Source organism: Hyla sarda, chromosome 1, assembly GCF_029499605.1.
Source record: "Hyla sarda isolate aHylSar1 chromosome 1, aHylSar1.hap1, whole genome shotgun sequence".
NCBI lineage: Eukaryota > Metazoa > Chordata > Amphibia > Anura > Hylidae > Hyla > Hyla sarda.
Genome location: NC_079189.1, coordinates 202,609,327 through 202,636,474, shown reverse-complemented (window position 1 = coordinate 202,636,474; position 27,148 = coordinate 202,609,327). Strand labels below are relative to the sequence as shown.

General features: G+C 42.6%; 1 protein-coding gene across 1 annotated transcript in view; it reads left to right on the top strand.

Annotated features, from left to right (window-relative positions):
* The window catches only part of LOC130362622 (melanopsin-B-like), a 266,524-nt gene that overhangs the window by 125,442 nt on the left and 113,934 nt on the right, over positions 1–27,148 (top strand). Inside the window, exons 2-3 of the mRNA XM_056567421.1 lie at positions 3,717–3,856; positions 25,963–26,096. Coding sequence (XP_056423396.1) covers positions 3,717–3,856; positions 25,963–26,096 — 274 coding nt within the window. The remainder of the gene's footprint in view (positions 1–3,716; positions 3,857–25,962; positions 26,097–27,148) is intronic.

Sequence of the window (27,148 nt, the reverse complement as noted above, 5' to 3'; positions counted from 1 at the left end):
CATCTCCATTGAAACTCTATGAAAGGATGTTCCAAAGCAAGAACACAGATGTTAATTCATGTTCAAGAAGAACTGATGTTGGTAGGGTTATTTTAAAACTCTTAGTTTATGCATATTGCTCACGTTTTAGTCCAGCTGGTTAATGGGCAGGTATGTGAGTGGCTGTCCATTTTGCCCAAACTGGAATAGAATTAGTTTAGTAAAACAACAATGAAAATTCATTAAAGCGTTAGTCTGGTGAAATGCAACTTATACCCTATCTACAGGATAGAGGATAAGTGTCTGATCAGGGGGGGTCTGATCGCTGGGCACTCGTGTCACCCCCCTAGTGCTCCAAAATGAATGGAGCATGTGTTGTCTGTAGCACGTGCTCCTCTCCCATTGCCGGGGCATCATGCAGCAGGTTGCGGGACCCCGTGATCAGACACTTATCCCCTATCCTGTGGATAGGGGATAAGTTGTATTTAGCTGGACTACCCCTTTAAGACTGCCCTTTTTTTTGCCAGTCTTAAGGGGAAATGCATGCCTCTTAAAAAATGTGTTATGCTAGATTTTAATTATAATTTGTACCAGACTTTGTTATGAAGTAAATGAACTGTCCACAAGGAACCATGCCCCCTTTCACTAAGCCTTATGCATTTTTAAAAAGTGTCAAGATTGGCATGAAACCACTAAAAATTAGCAAATGAGTGTACAATTGAACTTTGGGTCACAAGGCATAATAAATTTAACCTCCCCCCACTATGTTTAACCCTTTCCCGTAAATGGACGTATTTGTACATCCACTGCTGGCTCCCACTGTATGCTCAGCAGGTGAGCGTGCATCATACCAAGTGGGTCCCAGTTGCTATCAGCAACCAGGACCCATGGCTAATGCCGGACATTGCTGATCGGGCTGATGTCTGGCATTAACCCTTTAGATGCCACAATCAAAGTATATTGCGGCCTCTAACAGCGGTTAATTCTGTTCCTAGCTAGCTTAGTGGGCTATGCCATCCCGATCAGCTGAGAGGATGGGGGGAGGTGTCTTACCTTCCTCCCGGCCATCCGATCTGTGCTCCAGCCTTGCGTTCAGCTTTGCAAGGCTGAAGCAATGGTGCACTGATAACACTGATCAATGCTCTCCTATGGAGTAGTCCCCTATGGGGATTAAAACAAATGTAAATTTTTAAAAAAAAAGTAAATAAATATGCATTAACCCCTTCCGTAATAAAAGTTTAAATCACCCCCCTTTTCCCATTTTCCAAAAAAGTTAATAAATAAAACCTGAACATGTGTGGTAAGGATGAATGCATAAATGTCCGAACTATTAAAATATAATGTTAATTAAACCATGCGGTCAAAGGCACAAACGTAAAAAAATTCCAAAGTCCAGAAATGCGTATTTTAAAAATTTATAAAACGCGATCAAAATAAAAATGGTCCAATAAAACTGAAAGTGTTATGATTTTTAGAAGGTGAGGAGGAAAATACAAAAGTGCAAAAAGGAAAAATGGCTCGAGAGGGAAGGGGTTAAAAAAGAACTGTCAGAAGTAGAGATGAGCAAACTTAAGTAGAGATGAACGAAAGTAAAAGCTTCCCGGCTGCTCAGTGGGGCTGATCGGGACCACCACAGTGAAAATGCGGTGTCCCGATCAGCTAGGACGCGAACGGAGGTCCTCTTGCCATAACGTATTTTTGGTCACTTTTTACATCATGAAAAAAAAATGAATAAAAAGCAATCAAAAAGTCTGATCAATACAAAAATTGTGCTACTAAAAACCTTAGATCAGGGCGCAAAAAATAAGCCATCATACCGCCCCATACATGGTTAAAAAAAAAGTTATAGGGGTCAGAAAATGACAATTTTAAACGTATAAATTTTCCTGCATGTAGTTATGCTTTTTTCTAGAAGTACAACAAAATTAAACCTATATAAGTAGGGTATCATTTTAATCATATGGACCTACAGAATAAAGATAAGATGTCATTTTTACCAAAAAAATGTACTTCGTAGAAATGGAAGCCCTCAAAATTTATAAAATGGCATTTTTTCTTCAATTTCGTCGCACAATGATTTTTTTTCCATTTCGACCTAGATTTTTGGGTAAAATGACTGAAGTCACTGCAAAGTAGAATTGTTGGCGCAAAAAATAAGCCATCATATGGATTTTTAGGTGCAAAATTTAAAGGGTTATGATTTTTAAAAGGTGAGGAGGAAAAAATGAAAGTGCAAAAACCTGTGGTCCTTAAGGGGTTAAAGGACCACTACAGGCAAAACTGATACACTTTGATTTGCCTAATCAAGGGTCAGATCAGAGGGGACAGAGCATAACAAGGAATTATTTTTATTTATTTCTTGTGTTATGATTCATCCTTTTAACCCCTGCATTAGACATAACACAGTGCATCGGTTGTGCCTGGAGTGTATCTTATGCATAGTCATTCATAGCACATTTTATACATATTACTCACAATAAACAAACCATTTACTTTCATTGTGAAATTTCCTTGAAAACTGAAAATGTTTTGAGTATAATTATATTTTTAATATATACTGTGAATAAATGATGTAAAAAATAAATAAATAAATAAATAAATAAAAAATGTGAGGCTTTATTGTACAAGAACAACAAGACCCATTTATTTGTGATATAACTGAAAAAGAAAGGGTTGTCATTTTTACAGAAATTTCTATAACTGTCTAGGCTTGCAGAAATCCATGTTCTTGTTGCTAAAATACTGCAGTTCAAGTCAGATTAATGGAACAAATTTTCAGCTGCAAAAATCTCTGTAATAAATCTGCCATTAGCAATTAACCTATAGTATAGTGTTTGTTGGTTAGGGAGGGGTGACAGATATCCCAAAAACAAGTTCTAGCTATTGTATATATAAATGTCTACTGAAGTAGTTTGTTTTAGGTTGGACACGGCCTGGTAGGTTCATACTATACTTACAAAAGGATTTGGGGCAGAGAATAGTAAGAGGAGAGGTTTCTGGCCTAAGATGAAGTTTTAATATGATGAGATAGGGGATAACTTGTTCTAGGTACTATGCAAGGTCATGCATTTCTTTGAAACCACAATCTGTAAAATAAGGGATTGGTGATTTTCCAATATTCAATGACTTGATCATGATCAAAAAATTGATCAAAAAAATTGAAGAAATAAGTGAATAATTGTATTCAAAATTGTATTCAATAATTGTAAAGGGATAGGTAGATAGATCTTAAAATCAACTACCCAAAATGACTAACCTTTGACACGGGAAATCTCTTTGGTCTGGTTAAGGAGATAAACCCAATTTGTAGTTGGCCTTGCTAATATGTTAATGGTCGTGTCTCCATGGCCCTGCCTCCATGTCTGGTCCCGACCTCCATTGTTCAAAGGCAGAGATTAACATGTTAGCAATGCTGGCTAATAACAGGTCTATCTCTAGAACCGGACTGTGGATCTGGGTAACTTATACCTCATTTTAATCTGGGGTAACCCGATTTCCCTTTAAAAAAAAAAAAAATCCTGTCATATTTGTTTATTCATTTTAACACATTTCTTTGTTTTGATATTTTTTCAAAAAGATGACAAAGCTACGTTTTGGCTTTGGTTTATATTTGATATCTCTTTTGGAAAGGCAGGGACAATTTTGGCCTTTCATATTTGCAGACTGACACCAACAATTCACTAAGAACTGCTTTAAGTGTATTTAATTATATGTCAAAAACTGTCTTTGTTTTCTAGGCAGTGGAGCTTGGAACTCGCAAAGGCTTGTCCCTGCCAGAAGTTCCAGACCAAATACTATACACGGTCGGGAGCTGTATTCTAATTATTGGCTCAGTCGGTGTTGTTGGAAATCTATTAGTCCTTTATGCATTTTACAGGTACAGTATTGAAACAATCATAATGCAATTCTGCTTAAAAAAAAAAAAAAAAAGTTAATATATCATCGTTAATCTTAATAATTATCATTATTTACTATATAATTATAATTAATTATAATTATTTACACCTGTTTCTACAGATAACTGTGTTTTAGGTTCTGCATTCCCATAAGTATACAAAGTCGTTTATGATTACCAATACAGTCCATTGTACTTTTTGTGCATGCAATCAGCATTGTGCTAACAGCCATATTGCTGTGCTAGATATGAGCTTGTTGTTCATTTGGAAGCCCAGATCCTGGACCTTAAAGGATAGGGGATAAGATGTCTGATCGAGGGGAACCCACCAATCTCTCCTGCAGCACCCACTTGTCCTCAGCTTTAGGTTTGTTTTCTGTTAGTGGTGTGCCTCCAGCCTTTCCCGACCTCTTGTCAGTTTTGTAGTTTGTTGTTTTGAATTTTTGACTGTCCCTCACTTATTGCATTTTTGACCGTCCCTCACTTATTTTGTCTGTCCCTCACCGTGGTTATGGACCTGTCTATTAGGGCAGGTACGTAAGTAGGCAGGGATAGGGGAGCGGGCGAGATTAGTGTGCACTCCTTCCCTGCCCATACGTGACACTTTATGCCGGAAAACTGCTACCTAATGTGGGAAAACTGCTACCTAATGTGGGTAAACTACTACCTAATGAGGGGAAACTGCTACCTAATGTGGGAAACTGCTAACTAATGTGGGGAATCTATTCTACCTAATGTGGGGAATCTATGCTACCTAATGTGGGAAAATTGCTACCTACCTAATGTGGAGGAACTGCTGCCTACCTAATGTTTTTTTTTTGGTTTTTTTTGGAGGGGGGGCAGCATTTCACTCTGGGACCCAGGCAGCACAATGTCTTGGGCCGGCCAGGAGTACAGGGAAGGGATGCAGAGTGCTGTAGAGAGCCGCTCAGCATCTCAGGAAGATAAAGGATGATCGCATCAGGTGCCAGGAGTGACACCCAGGACGATCTGTCTATAAGTACAGGTACTACAGCTCCCAGCATGGAAGTCTAGTAGTACCTAAATAATGAATAAAATAAAGAGAACTAAGTTAAAAAAGTTAAAAAAACACACACTTTATAAAACAAATAATTAAAACACATTATTAATAAAAAGTTTCACAAAATGTATTAAAAAATATATTATTTTTACAATTAAATGGCCCCTTTATATATTTTTAATATTGTCGGCTCACATAAATTGGTCCCTGTTTGAAAATTAATAAACATTTTGATCTAAAAGATTTAAATTTCATGAACTACAATTTTTCCATCCCTACGGCATCCTTTTTTTTTTCTTTTGGTACCCAACAAAATACTTAAAAAAAATGCCCACAGGGAAACTGCCAAAGGGACCAAATTGCAGTTTCTACACAATGAAAAAAAAAGGTAGAAAAAAACGCAGGAAAATGTGTTGGCGTTTTTTTTTGCAAGAAAAAAACAAGTGGAAACGTAGCTTCACAAACAACTTGCAATATTGAAAGGCAGGAATTACATGGAAAGGAGTCTGCTGCTCACTAAGCCAGCTATCTCTGTTGCCTAGTCTGGCACAACCCAACAAGTTTGCCCAGTTGGCAGATGAGGGAGGTGTCAGTTCAGAGTTAGCAGTGCAGCAGCAAGACACTGCCTCTGACAGCCAGGGGGGTGTCTGCTCCTGTAAGGAGGGAATGAGGAGTGCAGGGCAGGCCAGATGGTGCTGGTAGTGCAGGGTAAACTTATTATGGGCACGATCTGTTACAAAAGATTGGATTTATCAAATATTGTCTTGTCTTCTTGGTGCTTGAGTTTGACATATCAGGTTTACAGATTATTGGGGCGGGAGAAGACCCAGCGGTCATGGTGCACAAGGAGGCAAGGACCTCAATATGTTTTGAAATATTATCTGTACTATGTACTATACCAGAGAGGCAGAGGAAAATTAGGGAGCTAAACAAGTGGCTCAGAAACTGCTGTAGGAAGGAGGGGTTTGGGTTCTTGGAGAACTGGACTGACTTCTCAACAGATGGGCTGTACCTCAATGGGGAGGATGCAGCTGTGCTCGGGGAGAAGATGGCCAGAAGGGTGGCGGAATGTATAAAATAGGGAGTAGGGGAGAGGGAAACTAGAATATTGAAGAGGAAGACAGTGTGGATAGAGAGCTGTGGATACTGTAAGTAATAAAACTTGTTGAGGGACAGTGGGAGGTGTTAGATCAAACATAACTGGTACGTGGAAAGGAAATATGAAGAAAAGATTGAGGTGCATGTATACTAATGCCAGAAGCTTCAATAATATGATGGAGGAACTGGAACAATTAATGTCGGAAGAAGACTATGACATAGTGGGGACAAGTGAGACATGGCAGGATGAGAGCTATTACTGGGTGGGTAACTTGCAGGGTTACAGTCTGTTCAGAAATTGCCAAACAAGTAAGAAAGTGGGGGGGTTAGTTATTCCAAAAAATTCTCATTTAGAGGGGGTAAGAATAACAAATTACTGATAGGGATTTTTATAAATTACCAAGTATAATGGAATCAGTCAAAAACCTACTAATAAGACAAATAGATAGGGCAGTCATTATTTTTAACTACCCTGATATAGACTGGGAAGCAGCAAAGGAAACAGTTTTTTGGTAATAAAAAACTAGTGCAGGACCCAAAATGGACCCAACAAAAGGCCAGACATAGTATCCGAAGTAGAGGTAGGGGGTCATCTTGGTAATAGTGACCACAACATAATAAGTTTATGTTTATTCTATAAGAGGATGTCTACTTGTGGGGTTGCAAAGACATCAATCTTCAGGAAGGCCGATTTTTAGGAGAGGACTTTAGGGACATAGATCAGGACTTTGTCCTTAGTACACAGGACATTTTTAAGAGTATCCTGAAAAGATCTTGAGAACAACACATACCCTACAGGAATAAACATGTTAGAAATAGGGGAAAACCTCTGTTGTTGACCAAAACAGTTAGCGAGATTGTATATGATAAATGTAAGCTTCTGCAGTTGAGCTGTAAAAACTAAGTGTGCAATTATGTGAAAATCATTAGGTAAAACAACTACCAAAAAAGACTTGCATTAATGGACAATAAAGTCAACTTTAGTCAGCAGTGCCAGGCAGCTGCTGCTAAGGCCAATAAAGTAATAGGATGTTTTAAGACATAGAGGCTTGTGACAAGGACATAGGGGGAGATTTATCAAAACCTGTGTAGATGAAGAGTGGTTCAGTTGCCCATAGCAACCAATCAGATGTCTTCTTTCATTTTTAAAGAGGTCTATGGAAAATGAAAGAAGCAATCTGATTGGTTGCTATGGGCAACTGCACCGCTCTTCCTTTACACAGGTTTTGATATATCTGCCCCATAGTTTTTAGGATAAGCAGGGTTCTCTGTGCTTAGGACAAGCAGGGCTCTGTGCACTGAGGACAAGCAGGGCTCTGTACTCTGAGCATAAGCAGGGCTCTGTACACCGAGGACAAACAGGGTTTTGTGTGCTGAGGACAAGCAAGGCTCTGCACTGAGGACAAGCAGGGCTCTGTGCACTGAGGAAATTCAGAGCTCTGTGCACTGAGGACAAGCAGGGCTCTGTACACTGAGGACAAGTAGGGCTTTGTGCACTGAGGACAAGCAGGGTTCTGTGCACTGAGGACAAGCAAGGCTCTGTGCACTGAGGACAAGCAAGGCTCTGTGCACTGAGGGACAAGCAGGGCTCTGTGCACTGAGGACAAGCAGGGCTCTGTACAGTGAGGACAAGCAGGGCTCTGCACTGAGGACAAGCAGGGATTTGTGCACTGAGGACAAGCAGGGCTCTGTACACTGAGGACAAGCAGGGCTCTGTGCACTGAGGACAAGCAGGGCTCTGTACACTGAGGACAAGCAGGGCTCTGTACGTTGAGGACAATCAGGGCTCTGTGTGCTGAGAACAAGCATAACTGTGAACTGAGGACAAGCAGGGCTCTGTGCACTGAGGACGTGCAGGGCTCTTTGCACTGAGGACAAGCAGGGCTCTGTACACTGAGGACAAGCAGGACTATGTGCACTGAGGACAAGCAGAGCTCTGCACACTGAGGACAAGCAGGGCTCTGTACACTGAGGACAAGCAGAGCTCTGTGCACTGAGACTCTATGACACACTTCTGGCCCACACTTGAGAATGATTGACAAGCCAGGAGTCTGCCCAGAGCCCTGCTTGTCCTGACCACACTTCCTGTATTTGGACTCCTCATAGAGACACACAGGCAATAGTGGCAGGGACAGAATTTTTTCACCCAAAAATATACACATTTTTTAACTAATGTATATTAGAAATATACATACAATGACATAATTTACATTATATAAAACGTTTCTGTTGACAACAGGTACACTTTAACCATCCATTTCTATTCCTTACACATTAATTAATGTCACTGTTTTGGCTCTAGTTTTAAGCTGTACAACCCCAAATTTATATTAATTCCACTATAGTCACACTTTTCTGATAAATGCTATGTTTTGCATTGTGAAAAAATAACAATTTGACATAAGTATTTTTTTCTTTGAATTGAAAATTGTTGTGCCCAGATTAATTGACAATTGATATAATATTTGCTGCCCAGTGCCACTTCATTCTTAATTAGGGCCCATCTACTCAGGTGGCTGTTACATTTCGAGCAGGCTTGCACATTGTAATCAAAACATATACCAGGGGCCTATCAGTTTTATAAATATGCTGAGAAGCAATGATCATTGTATAAGACGTGGATGTCTGTTTTTCTACATTTATGTTACATTATGTTTTTTACACCTGTCATTTTTTTCTTTTATTTGGGTCATTTTGCACCAAAAATAGGTGACAATTTTACATATTCTTCAATATTTTTTTTTCTGTTACCTGTGCCATTTTGCACTCAGTTCTAATCTGAACAACTCTTAATTATATTCATTTTAATTAGGGATGAGCGATTCGAATCTGACGAATCCGAATTTGTTGCAAATTTCAGGAAAAATTAGATTTGCAACGAATGTGAATCACTTCATTAAACTCCATTTAGTGCTGTCCAGGCTCCAGGGCATCTAAAATGGCGGATCCACATGGGAGGACATGGGGCAAGGAATCCTGGGAAGGCGGGAACAAGGGTAAATGGGATGACCCTCAATCAAATGCAGCATTCAGTCTATCAGCAGCCAGTCACCCCTGTGATGTCACAGCCCTATTTAATTGGCAGCCATATTGCGGTCAGTCACTTCAGTCTTTCACTGCAGAGTGATAGATAGGGACAGACCGCACTGTGTGTTGCACAGAAAAGCTTTTTTCCAGCAGTGATTCACCTCCGTGTCAATTCAGCGTTCTGTTGCACAGAGAGAGGGACAGAGAGCAGTGTGTTTTGCACACAAAAGCATTCTTACTGCAGCAATTCCCCTCCCAGTCACTGTCTACAGTGTTCTATTACAGAGAAGGACAGAGGGCAGTGTGTTGCACAGTGTGTTGCACAGAATAGCAGCGATTCATCTCAAGCACAAATCATGCCTAGAAGCACTGATAGGGAAGGGAGTGAGATTGAGAGATAAAGTGCAATTTTGGGTGTAGTAAACAGCGACTGTGTGCTGCAGCACTGATGTGTACTGCTGGTGTTGTGCACAAATACGTTTTTAAAGGGTTACTCTTCTCCCCTCCACACCCCAGCATCCGGAACCTTGAGTTCCTAATGCTGTGTGCGGGATTCCGTGTGCACGCCCGCCCCCTAGTGACGTCACGGCCTGCCCCCTCAATGAAAGTCTATTGGAAGACTTGCATTGAGGGGGTGGGACGTGACGTCACAGGACGGGACATGACTGCATGAGGGGCGGACGTGAACATGGAAGCCCGCACACAGCATAAGGAACTCAATGTTCCGGACGCTGGGTAGCGGAGTTACCCTTTAAAGGAGTAGTCCAGTGGTGAAAAACGTATCTCCTTTCCTAAGGATAGTGGATAAGTGTCAGATCGTGGGGGGGTCCGACCACTGGGGCCCCCCACGATCTCCTGTACGGGCCCTGACAGCCCATGGGAAGGGGGCGTGTTGACCACCGCACAAAGTGGCGCTTGACACGCCCCCTCAATACAACTCTATGGCAGAGCCGGAGCGCTGTCTTCGGTGATCTCCGGCTCTGCCATAACGATGTATTGAGGGGGCGTGTCGGCCGCCGCTTCTTGCGGTGGTCAACACGCACTATCTGGCCAGCAAGCCGGGGCCCCGTACAGAGAGATCCTGGGGTGGCCCCAGTGCTCAGACCCCCTGTGATCTGAAACGGATAGGGGATACGCTTTTCACCACTGGACTACCCCTTTAAGCGTACTGTAGCGCATTGTTCTCCCCGCATAAGTGCATACCACTTCTAAGTGGTGTACTATTTTGTTCCTGTTAAAATCTTAAGGGCCTTGATACTGTGAAAGGCAAGGAAAAAGTACTCACCAGCTGGTGTTGTACACAAATACTTTTTTAAGCGTAGTGGAGCGTATTGTACTCCCCTCATATACGCACTAAGTATGTCAGGCAGAGAATCCAGGACATGCACAGAGGAGTGGCAGAGGCCTAAATTCATCAGGCAGAGGTCGCAGCAGACTAGGTGCAAATGGCAGCAGGAGTCACAGCGAGAGGCCTGAGCTCCCGGAATCAGCTAGCGGTCGTGTCTTGACCAGCAGCCCATCTGCCGTCATCGATTGGTTAACACGGTCATCCACTTCATCACAAGTGACATATGACACCCCAGTCAACAGTCGGTGGGTTCCTCAGGCACAACCCTCAGTTGGCATGGCCCGCGAGCAGTCCCTGTCCTCCCATTGCCTCTGTCCTATGCTGTTCCCTTCCCTAAAGAAGTATCTTATGCTAAGGGTTCAGCTCCACTTTTAAGTGAGGACGATCTAGAGGACAGTCAGCTGGTACTGCCCAGCCAAGAATTGGAGGAGACATCCACCGCTTCCTATGCTAGGCGGGTAAGTAGTGATGAGAGTGGCTTGGGAAAGGGTGTTGCGAGCATTCAAGCTCCTGAAGCAGACACTGTTGAGGAACCTGAGGAGGACATTAGTGACGTGCATACACAACTCGATGATGATGGTGATGAAGCTGATAGAACTTGGGAGCCAGGTGCAGAAGGGGCTTCATCATCTTCAGGAGAAGAGGGTTGCAGGTTGCCTGAGAGGCAGCAGCTGAGCCAGCAAGGTAGCATGGTTGGCAGTCAGCATGGTGGCAGAAGTGGAAAGTCGGGAGCCAAACATGCCTGGGGTAGACCACCTGCTTTGTGGCAGCCTACCTTCCCAGGAGGTAGTGAAACAGGGTTCCTGGAATCGGCAGTAGTAGCAGTTAATGAGTGCGGACTGTTGGTGGGAAAATCAGCTACTTGGCGGTGTTGCAGTTTCTCATCAAGCATCCGGAGGAGGTTACCCTGGCCACATGCAAGATGTGTTGGCTGAACGTGAAGCGTGGCCAGGGTCCCATTGTTGGCACTACGGCCCAGCCTGCTGCATCCCCCAGTGGCATGCCACTCCCTCTTTCAGCCTGCCAAGGCTCCACCACCTCAGCCGAAGGGAGCTGTGTGTCATACCCATCTTATGTCACTCCAGATGCTCCTGCTCCTACTACTTCGAGTCAGTGCATCCCCCAACAATCCATCGGCAAAGCCATGTCCAAAAGACAACAGTATGCGCTCACTCATCCGACGGTGCATAAGCTGAATGGGCTCCTGTTCAAATTGCTGGTGCTGCAGTCCCTCTCTTTTCAAGTGGTGGACTCTGCACCTTTCAGAGAACTGATGGCTTGTGCCGTGCCGAGGTGGAGAGTGCCAAGACGTAATTTCTTTGCGAACAGCAACTTGGACATGTCACGCCGCTTCTGCCTCCATGCTCTCATGCCGTTGGTCCTGTGACAGTGTGCGACTCCGCCTCCTCATCCTCCATTGTGTCCTCAGCCTTCACTGCACGGACAAGTCTCAGTGCCCCTCCATACCATGTGTGCAGGGCACAGCGGTGTCATGCTGTTCTTCACATGGTTTGACTTGGCGAATGGAGTCACACAGGGGAGGAACTCCTAAAAGTCATTCATCAAGACATCGAATCATGGCTTACTCCACGAAAGCTGGAAATGGGAACCATGGCGACCGTCAACGGGAAGAACATCTTGTCTGCGCTGTGACAAGGAAGCCTGAGAGTTCAATCTGGTTGTCAAGCAATTCCTGGAGTGCTCCCCCCCATCTGCAAGACATCCTAACAATGGGAAGGAAACTTTGCATGCACTTCAGCCACTCATACACCTCAAAGCACAACACACTTGAGCTGCAGTGTAAGAACGATATTCCCCAACATAGTCTGATTTGTGACGTTGCCACACGTTGGAATTCCACCCTCCATATGTTGGACCGACTATATGAACGGAAAAAAGCCATCACTGATTTCTTGATGATCCAAGCGGATAGGGGAAGTTCCCTGTGTAACTTCAATGTCAACCAGTGGCTGCTCATACGTAACACCTGCCGTTTGCTCAGGCCCTTTGAGGAAGCCACATTATTGGTCAGTTGCCAGGATTGCGATATGAACGATGTTATTCCACTGCTTCATTTCCTACAACACGTGTTGGAAACGATAGCTGGTCAGGGCACTGAAAACGTGACGCCTACATCTCACGGCCACATGAGCCGTGTGGGGGCTGAACTGGAGGAGGAGGGGCAGGGGCACAGTGGAGTACAGTTTAGGTTTCACGAGATGGGTGGTTCTCCTATTAATCTGACAGGACAGGAGGAGCAGGAGCAGCTAGAGGAGCTAGAAAGAGAAGAACAGGGTCCAGCTCCAAGGAAAAAACGGTTAAAAATCCAATATTTTTATTCAAGCCATTAAAAATATAAGTGAACAAAAAAGGGGGGAATAAAATCATAGCAGAAACGCCTTCTGCTATGATTTTATTCCTCCCTTTTTTGTTTACTTATATTTTTAATGGCTTGAATTAAAATATTAGATTTTTAACCGTTTTTCTTTTCTGGGAGCTGGACCCTGTTCTTCTTCTCTTTCAAGTTTTCACTCCAAGAATGCAGTTGGATGTTGTCCGTGCTTCCTATTCACACTTGAAGTCCTCCTCCTTTCAAGATCGTACATGGTGGTGAGCTGGTTTTTCTTTTGCATAGACTTTGGTTATAGAGGAGCTAGAGGGTTATGAGGAAGGCGAGACATTGGACCCAGACACACTGTGGCAGTATGCAGTGGAGAAGGAGGCAGGGAGTCCCTCCTTGTCACCCGCACAAATGGCACGATGTGAACTATCCATCGACATTTACATTAAATGAAACGCTATGGCAGGAGACCCAGGAGGACCCAACTGCTGACACAGAGACATAAAAAAGCAAGACTTCCTTTTGCCAAAATGAACTTGAGTAAGCCAAAATCCTTCTGGGAAAACATCTTGTGGACAGATGAGACATAGATAGAGCTTTTTTGGTAAAGCACATCATTTTACTGTTTACCGGAAACAGGCCTACAAAGAAAAGAACACAGTACCTACAGTGAAATATGGTGAAGGTGCAATTATGTTTTGGGATTAGTTTTGGTGCCTCTGGCACTGGGTGCCTTGAATGTTTGCAAGGCATCATGAAATCTGAGGATTACCAACTGATTTTGGGCCGCACTGTACAGCCCAGTGTCAGAAAGCTGGGTTTGCGTCCGAGATCTTGGGTCTTCCAGAAGGAGAATGACCCCAAACATACATCAAAAAGCACTCAGAAATGGGTGGCAACAAGCGCTGGATAGTTCTGAAGTGTCCAGCAATGAGTCCAGATCTGAATCTCATTGAACATCTGTGGTGAGATCTTAAAATTGCTGTTGGGAAAAGGTGCCCTTCCAATAAGAAAGACCTGGAGCAGTTTGCAAAGGAAGAGTGGTCCAACATTCCGGTGTAAGAGGTGTAAGAAGCTTATTGATGGTTCTAAGAAGCGACTGATTTCAGTGATTTTTTTCCAAAGGATGTGCAAACAAATATTAAGTTGAGGGTGCGATAATTTTGTCCAGCCCAAGTTTGGTGTGACATTATGTCCAATTTGCTTATTTTACTCCCTTTTTTAGTTTAGTTCCAATACACACAAAGGGAATAAACATGTGTATAGCAAAACATGTGTTACTACAATCCTTTTCTGTGAGAAATACATCATTTTCTTGAAAAATTTCAGGGGTGCCAGCATTTACGGCCATGACTGTATTTACCTCATGCTGCCGCCACCTCCACGCTGTGTCATTCAGCCACTATATGGTATCCTCATGCTGCCGCCAACTCCAGGCTGTGTCATTCAGCCACATTATATTCTCCTTATGCTGCCGCCACCTCCACGCTGTGTCATTTAGCCACTATATGTTCTCCTCATGCTGCCGCCACCTCTACACTTTGTCATTCAGCCACAATACGGTCTCCTCATGCTGCCGACAACTCCAGGCTGTTTCATTCTGCCACTATATTTTCTCCTCATGCTGCCGCAAACTCCAGGCTTTGTCATTCAGCCACTATATGCTCTCCTCAGGCTGCCGCCACCTCCACACTGTGTCATTCAGCCACTATATGTTCTCCTCATGCTGCCACCACCTCCACGCTGTGTAATTCAGCCACTATATGGTTTCCTCATGCTGCCGCCACCTCCATGCTGTCATTCAGCCACTATATGTTCTCCTCATGTTGCCGCCACCTCCATGCTGTGTCATTCAGCCACTATATGGTCTCCTCATGCTGCCACCAACTCCAGGCTGTGTCATTAAGCCACTTTATATTCTCCTCATGCTGCTGCCACCTCCACGCTGTGTCATTCAGCCACTATATGTTCTCCTCATGCTGCTGCCACCTCAATGCTGTGTCATTCAGCCACAATATGGTCTCCTGATGCTTCCGCCAACTCCAGGCAGTGTCATTCAGCCAATATATTTTCTCCTCATGCTGCCGCAAACTCCAGGCTGTGTCATTCAGCCACTATATGTTCTCCTCATGCTGCCGCCACTTCCACACTGTGTCATTCAGCCACTATATGTTCTCCTCATGCTGCCACCACCTCCACGCTGTGTCATTCAGCCACTATATGGTTTCCTCATGCTGCCGCCACCTCCATGCTGTGTCATTCAGCCACTATATGCTCTCCTCATGCTGCCGCCACCTCCATGCTGTGTCATTCAGCCACTATATGGTCTCCTCATGCTGCTGCCAACTTGAGGTTGTGTCATTCAGCCACTATATGGTCTATTCATGCTGCCGCCACCTCCATGCTGTGTCGTTCACCCACTATATGTTCTCCTCATGCTGCTGCCAACTCGAGGTTGTGTCATTCAGTCACTATATGGTCTCCTCATACTGATGCCACCTCCAGGCTCATTGTGTCATTGTGCTGCCATGTGACATGTGACTCCTTAGTAGATTTGGTCCTTTGTAACCACATTATTTATTCAAAGTGAACGCCGGGCACGGACATTAAACTTGGTAGTGTAATATCAAATAAAAATTTCAAAATCTTAAATTTAAATTAAAAAAAATCGATGTAATCTTTTCAAGACTGAGGCCCTATGGTCGTCAACTTCATATATTAACTGTGTAATTAACACAAGAATTCAATGAAACAGGTTGGATCGATAACAATGAATCATAACTGTTTAAATGAAACATTTGCAGTTCCACAAAGAGTAAGACAGTGTGTGTGTGTGTGTGTGTGGGGGGGGGGGGGGGGTTCCGGGGGTGCTGAGAGGCATGGGCTGGAACAGGTGGGAGCTCGCCTCGAGGCAGACCACCAGCTCGGTGCTCACCAGAATGGGTGCTTAAAAAAATATTAATAATTCAAATGAAATTAATTATAATTGCATAAAAAATCTATTTATTCTCTTAAAATTTTGATGCCCTATGGTCTCCCTGCTGCCACATCCAGATGCTCTGCGGCAATGTTTCTAATAGCGATGCCTGTAATCTGCATGTCATACTGAATAACAGTATTATCTCACTAACACAGCACACTCGCTATGCGTGTTAGGACAAGGCAAAGTGTTCTACACCCCTATTGAGGCTCTCTGTAGGCCTGAAATAGTCCCAAATAAATTCAGAATGAAACACATTTTTTAGTAAAATTCGGCAAATCGGACAAATCCAATTTTTCAAAAATTCTCTCATCTCTAATTTTAATGTCAAATTATCTTTTGTGCCCAGAATAAAAAATAATTTATTAATTTATATTAGTTATACATCAGTTATTTTTGTCTATTTATTGCAATGTTTTGCAATCATACTAAATGAAACCCATAATTAAATTTTATATCCAATAACTAAATTATGAAAAGATGTAGCCAAAGACTGTAAGACTGTAATGTCTTACAGATCTCTTAGGGATAAATAGCTTTGGCGCTCCATCCTGTCCTTGGACACAATGAAGGTGTTCAACATGGTAGAATGGGGATCCTTGTGGGCCATATTGAGGAGATATGGGTTAGAAAAGACATTTATAGGAATGAGAACCTTAAAGATGCTTCCCAAGTGCAGCACTTTTGGACTGAAGGAAGATGTGCAGGTAAGATTGCACTTACCAGAGCATGTTGCGCTCAGGGCACAATACCTTGAAGAGCGAATAGATTGCATTGCATTCGGTTAGCAGCCTCTTGTCTGTGAGCTCTTTGTTGTCGCGTACCAGCATGGAAACAGCTGAAGTGGGCTTAAATCCATTCCAAGTGCTGAAGTCATGAAGGTTAAAGGGGTATTCCAGGCAAAACCTTTTTTTATATATATCAACTGGCTTTGGAAAGTTAAACAGATTTGTAAATTACTTCTATTAAAAAATCTTAATCCTTCCAATAGTTATTAGCTTCTGAAGTTTTCTGTCTAACTGTTCAATGATGATGTCACGTTCTGGGAGCTGTGCATGATGGGAGAATATCCCCATAGGAATTGCACAGCTCCTGGGACGTTAGTCATCAGAGAGCTAGACAGAAAACAACAACTCAACTTCAGAAGCTAATAACTATTGGAAGGATTAAGATTTTTTAATAGAAGTAATTTACAAATCTGTTTAACTTTCCGGAACCAGTTGATATATAAAAAAAAAGTTTTGGCCTGGAATATCCCTTTAACTTTTCCCCAACCCAGGGAGAATTAACACAAAGACTGTTCAGACATAAACAGCATGTCTGAACAGACTCTTAAGCAGGAAATATAAAACACAGATATATGGACAATAAACAAGATAGTCTTATATGCAGAAGATCTTTAGTTTTTTATTGTAGATCCAGAAAGAAAAATAGATGACATAGTGGAGAGGATACCGAGGTTTTGGTATTTTTCTGGTTTATGTCAAAACTAGAGGAAATCTACTCTGTTAAAACTGGAGGATACTAAAACTCACTCCAATATTGATGTAAGGGTTATTTGAAAGGGAGTTTTTAATAGTTCAGTGTCAACATTTCTAGAAAACTTACAGAATTTTTATTTTTTTTATAGAATTGAACGTATCTCCACTGATAAAATAAATGGTGACGTAAGGTAAAAGGGCAGATACATTTTGTCTTATTCAATCAGTTTTAGTTTCAAATTTGCTATATTTGTTTGCATCATCTCCAAAATGGATTGAAGAGAATATACATTGTGTTATTGTTTAGAAGAAATCAAAACAATTAAAAAGACATGGTGCGAGCAACCAGAAATATCTATTAACCCGTTAACGACAATGGACATAAATGTACACCATGATGACATGGTACTTACCGCACCATGACGTACATTTATGCGCCGCCATGACTGCGAGCACTGGGCGGGTGCACTCGTCATGGGCGGCAGGTCCCGGCAGCTATCAGCAGCTAGGGACCCGCCGGTAATGGCGGACACCCGCAATCGTGCAGATGTCCGCCATTAACCCCTCAGATGCCATGTTCAATACAGATCACGGCATCTGCGACAGTGCGGTACTTTCAATGGATGATCGGATCGCCCGCAGTGCCGCCGCGGTGATCCGATCATCCAGCATGGCGGCCGGAGGTCCCCTCACCTTGCTCCCGCCGTCTCCCGGGGTCTTCTGCTCTGGTCTAAAATTGAGCATACCAGAGCAGAAGATCACTGATAATACTGATCAGTGCTATGTCCTATACATAGCACTGAACAGTATTAGCAATCAAAGGATTGCTATAGATAGTCCCCTATGGGGACTATTAAAGTGTAAAAATGAAAGCAAAAAAAGTAAAAAAAAAAATTAGAAAAATCCCCTCCCCCAATAAAAATGTAAAATGTCATTTTTTTGCCATTTTACCCCCATAAAGTGTAAAAAAAATAAAATAAATAATACACATATTTAGTATCACTGCATGCATAAATGTCCAAACTATTAAAATATAATGTTTTTGATCCCGTATGGTGAACAGCATGAGCGTAAAAAAAAAAAGCGCAAAATTGCTACTTTTTTGTCACATTTTATAAAAAAATAAAAAAAAATAATAAAAGTTTTATAACCACAACTGGTATCAATAAAAAGTACAGAGCATGACGCAAAAAAAAATGAGCCCTCATACTGCCACTTATACGGAAAAATGAAAAAGTTATAAGTAGTCAAAATGGAAGGATTTTAAACATACTAATTCGGTTAAAAAGTTTGCGTTTTTTAAGCGCAACAATAATAGAAAAGTATATAATCATGGGTATCATTTTAATCGTATTGACCCACAGAATAAAGAACACTTGTAATTTTTACTGTAAATTGTACGACGTGAAAACGAAACCTTCCAAAATTCACAAAATTGCAGTTTTCTTTTTAATTTCCCCACACAAATAGTATTTTTTGGGTTGCGCCATACATTTTATGGTAAAATTAGTGATTTCTTTATGCAGGACAACTGGTCACGCAAAAAACAAGCCCTCATACTAGTCTGAGAATGAAAATATAAAAGAGTTACAATTTTTAGAATACGAGGAGGAAAAAACGAAAATGCTAAAATAAAATTGGCATGGTCCTTAAGGTCAAAATGGGCTTGGTCCTTAAGGGGTTAAAGGGGTAAATCGGGGAACACAACCGACCATTGGGTACCTCCATGATCTCCCCTATGGTGCTCTGCATTTCTCATGTGATGACCCTCTCAGCCAGTGCCCTGGTGGCCATGTGTACGCTGGCATGGTCAACTTTGATGTTAATTTCTATTGAAGAATGGGTTTATATGTGGGATGTTTTTCTTTTTATATCTCCTATTGTATAACACTCCTGTGATGGTCAGCTCAACCAATCACTAGCTGAGATGGGGTTCTGTCTGAGCCAGTGATTGGCTGAGTGGGCTATCACTCTTGCTCATCAATGAGACAAGGACTTGAATCGGCGCAGAATGGATGAGGAACAAGAAGATCACTAGGCGATTTATTTGGAACAACGCGTTTCAACGCCAGGACAGGCATCTTTTTCAAGTTCACAACATGTGAACTTGAAAAAGACGCCTGTCCTGGCGTCGAAACGCGTTGTTCCAAATAAATTGCCTAGTGATCTTCTTGTTCCTCATCCATTCTGCCCCGATTCAAGTCCTTGTGGAGTTTGGAGGTTTTTGCTACATTTGCTACACTGTTGCGGTGGTGGGACTGGCTGCATTGTGGAATACCTTTTACAGTGTTGTGCCTGACTTTGCACAACCTATTGGGTAAGCGCATCCGATAATATCGGCTTAGTTATATTACCCTTTTAATGCACTATGGAGCGCTTCTTGTCTTTTTACATGCTCATCAATGAGAATGATGGCTGGAGCGTCAGGAGTATGGTAAGTTCAGCGTGAGAGCTGGGCCCCATAAAAGGGATTGCAGTATGTCCCCGGTGGTCTGAACCCCTCCTGCAGATCATGCACTTATTCTCTATCCTGTGGATAGAATATCAGAAATAGAATCCAAGGGTAACATCAAATTTGAAGCTTTATTTAATCCATATTAAATTCCAAATGAACATAAAAACTGTCTCAAGTTAGGAACACAGAGGACTTGACGTGTTTAGTGGATAAACACTTAAAATAATTAATTTGTGTAACACTCATGTTTCAGCAGACTGGAACAAAGATGATAGTGGATCCACTGGACCTGTGTGGTAGATGACTCGGACCGTACCAGGGAGCAGAGTCTAAGGTGCCGCTGGTTTTCACCAGAGCCCGCTGCAAAGTGGAATGGACTTGCTGCGGCAGGCGGCACCCAGGTCGCTACCCCTGGCATGGCTCGACCACACAGGCGGCTGAGGAGATTCAAGGCACAGAGGGGGATTAGGCAATTTGTGGTCTGGATAGCTGGCTGTCAGGGCAGGCGGCACAGTAGCATAGTCAGGAACGTAGCAAATGGTCAGTAGGCAGGCGGCAAAGAAGCAAGGTCATGGAGCACAGGTATGATACACGTCAAAGGCAACACAAAAGAAGGCTTTCTCTATGGCTCTAGGGCAACAAAGATCAGGCAGGGAAGTGTGGGAGGTGGAGGAATTTATCAATGAGCCACAGGTGTTACCTCACTAAAGGGTGCACTGGCCCTTTAAATCTTAAAACTCTGGCGCATGCCCTAGGGGACGGGGACTCGCACGCCGGAGCAGAGAGGCAAGGCGGGGGCAGGAGAAGCACCAGGTGAGTGACGGGCTGGGATTCGCATGCGAGCACGTCCCACGATGCAAACCCCAGGCCCACCAGCAGCAGCAGGAAACGGGACCATGCGCTCACGGCCAGCGTGTTCGGCCAGAGCGCATAACGTAACAGTACCCCCCCCCCCCCCTTTGCCTCCTCCTCCTTTTACAATTCAGAAAACTCCTGAGAAGGGCACGGGCCAGGATATTCTCCTCAGGCTCCCAAGATCTCTCCTCAGGACTTTAACCCTCCCAGTTGACCAGAAAAAATTGTTTACCTCTCACAGTTTTAGTGACAAGAATCTCTTTAACTTTGTAGACGTCAGAAGAGCCGGAGACAGGTGTGGGGACAAGATTCTTTTGAGAAAACCAGTTTATGACAAGAGGCTTGAGGAGAGAGACTTGGAAGGAATTGGGAATACGTAACGTATCAGATAGATGGAGTTTGTAGGAGACAGGATTAATTTTTAGTAGAATCTGAAAGGGTCCAAGGTAGCAAGGACCAAGCTTGTAACAGGGTATCTTGAAGCAGATGTACTTGGATGAAAGCCACACAAGGTCACCAGGAGAGAAGAACAGAGGAGGTCTTCTACTCTTATTAGCTTGTGCCTTCATGCGTGAATAAGCCTGGGATAAGGACTGTTGGGTCTTTTGCCAGATGGTGGAGAAGTCACGGACCAACTCATCAACAGCAGGCACACCGGAGAAAACTGGGATAGGAAGAGGAGACTGGGGATGGAGTCTGTAAACAACAAAAAAGGGAGAAGACCTTGCAGACTCGGAATCCTTATGATTATATGAGAATTCAGCCAAGGGGAGAAGGACGACCCAATCATCTTGGCGAGCTAAAACAAAATGCTGATAAGTCTGAAGAATTTGATTAACCCTCTCCACCTGACCGTTGGACTGAGGGTAGTAGGCCGAGGAGAAGTCCAGATTGATGTCCAGACGGTTAAAAAGGGCTAGCCAGAACTTAGAGACAAACTGCACACCACGAACTGAAATGATATGCTGAGGAAGACCAGGTAAACGAAAGACATGCAACAAGAATACTTCACCAGCTGTGGGGCAGAAGGAAGACCTGGTAGAGGAATGAAATGAGCCATCTTGGAAAACCGATCTACAATGATCCAAATGATAGTGTTATTATGAGATGGTGGCAAATCGGTGATGAAATTCATGGCCATATGGGACCAGGGAGTCTCCGGAATGGGTAAAGGCTGGAAGAGTCCTGCAGGTCTCTGACGAGGAGTTTTGTCACAGGCACAAGTTTCATAGGAACGAACAAATTCAGAAACATCACCTTCAAGATGAGGCCACCAGTAGTGTCGGGAGATTAGAAGTAGAGTCTTGCGTATACCTGGATGACCTGTTGTCAAGGAAGAATGACCCCATTTCAGGACCTTGTGTCTCAATCTGGCGGGCACAAAAGAGGAACTTGCTAAATCTTGGCAGGAGTGGCAGGAATCAAACGGCCTGGAGGAAAAATATGCCTAGGTGTGGAGTCCAAACCAATAATGTTAGAGGACCTGGAGAGAGCATCTGCCCTGATGTTCTTATCTGCCGGACAGAAGTGGATGAAGAAGTTGAACCTAGAAAAGAATGGTGACCACCTTGCTTGGCGGGGGTTCAAACGCTGAGCAGATTGAAGGTATAGAAGATTCGGAGTAGATGCTGACCAGATGAGGAGAACCTTCCAATAAATGTCACCATTCCTCCAAAGCTAGCTTGATAGCGAGGAGTTCACGATCTCCAATGGAGTAATTCCTCTCAGCAGGAGTGAAGGTCTTGGAGAAGAACCCACAAGTTACAGTCTTGCCCTTGGTGTAAGAACGGCACCCGCCCAAATAGATGAGGCATCAACCTCCAAAGAAAAGGGCCTTTCCGGATCAGGAATTGTAAGCATGGGAGCAGAGACAAATGCAGACTTTAAACGGGAGTAGGCCTCTTCATCCTCTTGAGGCCAAGACTTAAGTTTAGATGCCTTCTCAGTAAGAGCCATGATTGGAGCAACCAAGGATGAAAAATGTTGGATAAATTGACAATAATAGTTATCGAATCCCAGAAAGCGTTAAATAGCACGTAGGCCCGAAGGACGAGGCCAATCCAATACTGCAGACAATTTATCTGGATCCATCTGCAGTCCCTGATGAGAGACAATGTAGCCAAGAAATGGAAGACTAGACTTCTCGAACAGGCATTTCTCCAGTTTGGCATAGAGATGGTTCTTCCGTAGTCACTGAAGAACCAGACAAACATGAGTACAATGTTCCTCTAAGTTGGAAGAGAAGATCAGGATGTCATCTAGGTATATGACAACACAGGTGTAGAGAAGATCACGGACAAACTCTTGAAAAACGGCTGGAGCATTGCAGAGACCAAAAGGTATTACAAGATACTCAAAATGTCCGTCACGAGTATTGAAGGCCGCTTTCCATTCATCTCCCTTGCGGATACGAATAAGGTTATACGGTCCACGTAAGTCCAACTTGGAGAAGACCTTGGCACCACGTAGACGGTCATAAAGATCTGAGATAAGAGGTAGTGGGTAACGATTTTTGACCATCATTTTGTTAAGTCCCCTGTAGTCAATGCATAAATTCCGCCATGGACAATCTGCTATGGACAGCCGAGAAGAGCCTGCTCCTTTCAAATACGTAGCGGAAAACCCACAAAAACAAAGAGCGTGTGAATGCACCCTCAGGTTAGGTTTTTTGGAAAACTGCCACTGAAGTTTTTGAGCCAAAGTCAGAAGTGGATCCAGCAGGACAAGGAAGTATAAGTCCTTTCTATATATTTCCTATTCCTTTTCAATATGCTTCTGGTTTTGGCTCAAAAACAGCAGTGGTAGTTTTCCAGAAAAAAAAAACCTGTGTGGAAGCCAATTTAAATCCCCCTATGAATCAGCAAGATTTCTGGCTCCCATGTGTCTTTTATATAGGTAACAAGCTGTGATTAGAAGTACTCTCTTAAAGGTAGTGCTACTAATCTCAGCTTGTAACCTGTAGAAAAGACACCTGTCCACAGAAGCAATAAATCAGATTCCAAACTCCTTACCATGGCCAAAACTAATGTACTGTCCAGGCATATCAAGGACAAGTTTGTAGACCTAGACATTGCTGGAATGGGCTACAAGACCATTAGGTTGCTGAGAAATTTACAACAGTTAGTGCAAATATTTGCAAATGGAAGAAACACAAAATGACTATTAATCTTCATCAGTCAGGGGCTCCATGTCACCTCATGGGGTTTCAAAGATCATGAGATCGATGAGGAATCAGCCCAGAATTACACTGGAGGATCTTGGACACACACTACGCTGTGAAGGAGTCACAAACACGGAAGTCCCAAGGATCTGTGTTCAGAACACCACCATAACCGGCCCCCTGGAGATCACAGGGAGGTCCCAGCGGCCGGATCACCCACAATCAAACATCTTATCCCCTATCCTTTGGATAGGGGATAAGAGGGATTTCAGAATATTGTAATCCCAAAACAAATTAAGTTAAATAAAGTGTTTTATTGTGTAGAAGTAGTAAAAAAAATAAAACTTTGGTACGGCTATAATTATATTGAGTTGCAGATAAACATTAACATGTCATTTATACTGCATGGTGCATGCCGGGGGGAAAAAAAAAGGTCCTAAATCTGACTGGTAGAAACCAACTCTTGGCATTACCATCAATCAACCTGTTGTGGTTGCCACAGTGTTCAACTGATCCCACAATAAACAAGCCCTTATATAACTACTTAAGGAGGCACTCCCAGCTAAAAAGGTAATTCTGTGGCATGTTAGCCACCCCTGCAGTGTACAATCAGACTCTCTGAAACTTACAGGGAATGGTGTAAAAAGTAATTTTTTCTATTCACTAAATGGTATTATTGGAATGAATAGAGAGTGTGTACAAGTTTCAGTGAGTAGGAACACCTCAAACATGGTCCTTTGGCAGGATGGAACAGAGCTAATAACTGGCTTATGAAGGCGCCAGTAAATAAAGTGACAACATTGGGGGTGGCTATGGGGATGGCTACATTTTTGCTGTGATGGATTCTTTAAAAGGTTACTCTGCCCCTACACATGTTATCCCCTATCCAAAATATAAGGGATAACATGTCTGATCATGGGACGTCCGGTCGCTGGGACCCTCCGCAATCTCTGGGCTGACCCTGCGGCATTAATGTACACAGAAGCCTTTGGCTTCATTCATGTTTATGGGATGGGGGAATGGCAGCTGTGTACTAGCTGTCACACCCCCTCCCATACACATGAATGGAAGGGGCATGGCGTGACATAACGAATAGTGGTGAGCAACAGAGGCCATATTCGAATTCGCGATATTTCACGAATATATTGACGATTATTTGTTCTGTGTTCGTGAAATTTGCATAACATTTGCACAAAAATTTGCATGTGAAAAAAACTAAAAAAACAGACCCACGTGATAGACCCATGTGATAGACCCCTATTCTCATGGAAAATTTGCATAAAAATTAGCATGGAAAAAAAAAAGGAATATTCGTCATTACGAATAAATAGCACTATATTCTAAATATTCGCGAAATCGCAAAGTGCCGATATTCACAATAGAAATTCGCATTACGAATATTCGTGCTCAACACTAATCACGAACACGGAAGCTCCAGGCTTCTGTGTTCATTAACGCCGCAGTGGCGGCCTGGAGATCGCGGGAGACATTTTATCCCCTATTCTTTGGATACGAAAATAACATGTCTAGGGGCGAAGTACCCCTATAAGCAAAAACAAAAAATGAAAAGATATGCCTCTTCAAATTCAGTGATGAAAAAAAAAAAAAAAGAAAATCAGTGTCCTAGTGTTCCAGTGTCCCTGATCTGCAACCCTTTCTAATTTGGTAAACATTGCATAAACTAGAGTGTCATAATAAATCATGCACATAGTCTTCAAGTTAGTTTACACCTATTTTGACTTGGAGTTTCTTGCACCAAATATGTGCACCTCATCTTTGCCTTTTAGAATAATAAATCTGCTGTTTGACATACATTTTTTAGGAACACAGACACTTGTTTTTTCCACACTTAGACTATGTTCACACAGCAGAATTTCCGGAGATTCCACTGCAGCAGAGTCCCGCTGAATTCAACGGGATTCTGCTGCTCTGTGCACAGGGTGGAATTTCTGTACCAGATGTTTACAGCATGAAAATGACATTTTCCATGTCTGCACGAATGCCTAGACGGCTATGAGACAGAGCATTCCTGTGCGGTCCTAGCCCCGGCAGATTGTGGCAGCGGCCCACAGTGTCCAGAGATTCTCTGTGTGGACATTCCAGCGTGTGAACATAGCCTTAATGTTAAGTGGCTTGCATTTGGTTTTTCTCTTTGGTGCAACAAGGTAATAAATGTGTCGCAAAGTTTGTGCACCACATTTTGTTGTGCACTATACTCCACAATCAGGTAGCAATTAATGTTATATTTTTAGTTTTGTTAAGGTTGTCACATTCCTATAATTTTACTGCTGATATTATTAATGTTTTTTTTTCTATTTTCAGTAACAAGAAGCTGAGAACAGCACCAAACTACTTCATTATGAATTTAGCAGTAAGTGACTTGCTAATGTCTGCTACCCAAGCGCCAGTCTGTTTCGTGAACAGTTTCAACAGGCAGTGGATCCTTGGTGGAATAGGTAATTGAACTGATTATGAATTGATATGTAAATTAGTCTTAAAAGCCCAACGGGATATTTCCCTTGGCCCCAATAGCTCATCAGTTCATCCCATCCACTTGTTGGTAATGCTTTTTGTGGGAGGTTACATGTAACCTAAGCATGTAGCAATTAGAAAAAGAAATGACTTGCCACTTGCTCATCTGTATGCCTTTTAAGGATATTTTTCATCTAGTCAATACATTTCGAGAAACAGCAGTTTCCAAAATGTTTTTGGTATTGAAAGATAAAAAGCCTAGATGTACAGTAGCCTCAAAGGCTTATATCTGAGTTGCTGTCATTTAGTACACATATGTTGAAAATTTTCTTAAGTGGTTTGACCATAAAAGAACATAGGGAGATACCAGAAACATGTAATGATAAAAGAGTTATACTACGTTAAAATCATATACTCCTTGCTTCCAGTGCTGTCAAATCCCACTGTTTCACTGTATCAGTCTATAGAGTAAAAGAGTCGAATCAGGCGGCCGGTAGGGAAGTAAAGATTGCTGCCACACACTTTACTGGCTTAGGAGTGAAACATGGTGTCTTATAAACTTATGACATGTCTGGACAATATGTCAAAAGTTTTTTCCAATGACAGTAAGGCTTTAAGGCTACGTTCACATAATGGAATTTCCGAGTGAAATCTGGAGAAAAAATTGGGCTCCGAAATTCAGTTGCAGCAGAGTCCCATTTCTTTCAATAAAAAAATGCTGATAAAAATTGGCCCTATGACCTTTCTAGTGTTTTCTAGCCAAGGCCATCATCCATCTTTCACATCATATTCATGATCATAGGATAAGCATCATATAGTTGGGTTTGGAAGATATTTGAAGTGAAGGTACTGTACGGATTGTAAAATATATCTATCTATATCTATCTATATCTATATATATATATCTATATATCTATATATATATATATATATATATATATATATATATATATATATATATGTATATATATTATCACTCAGTGTGATTTTCTTAGGGTGGATAGGAATAGTTTGGTGCATGGCATTGATCTAATTA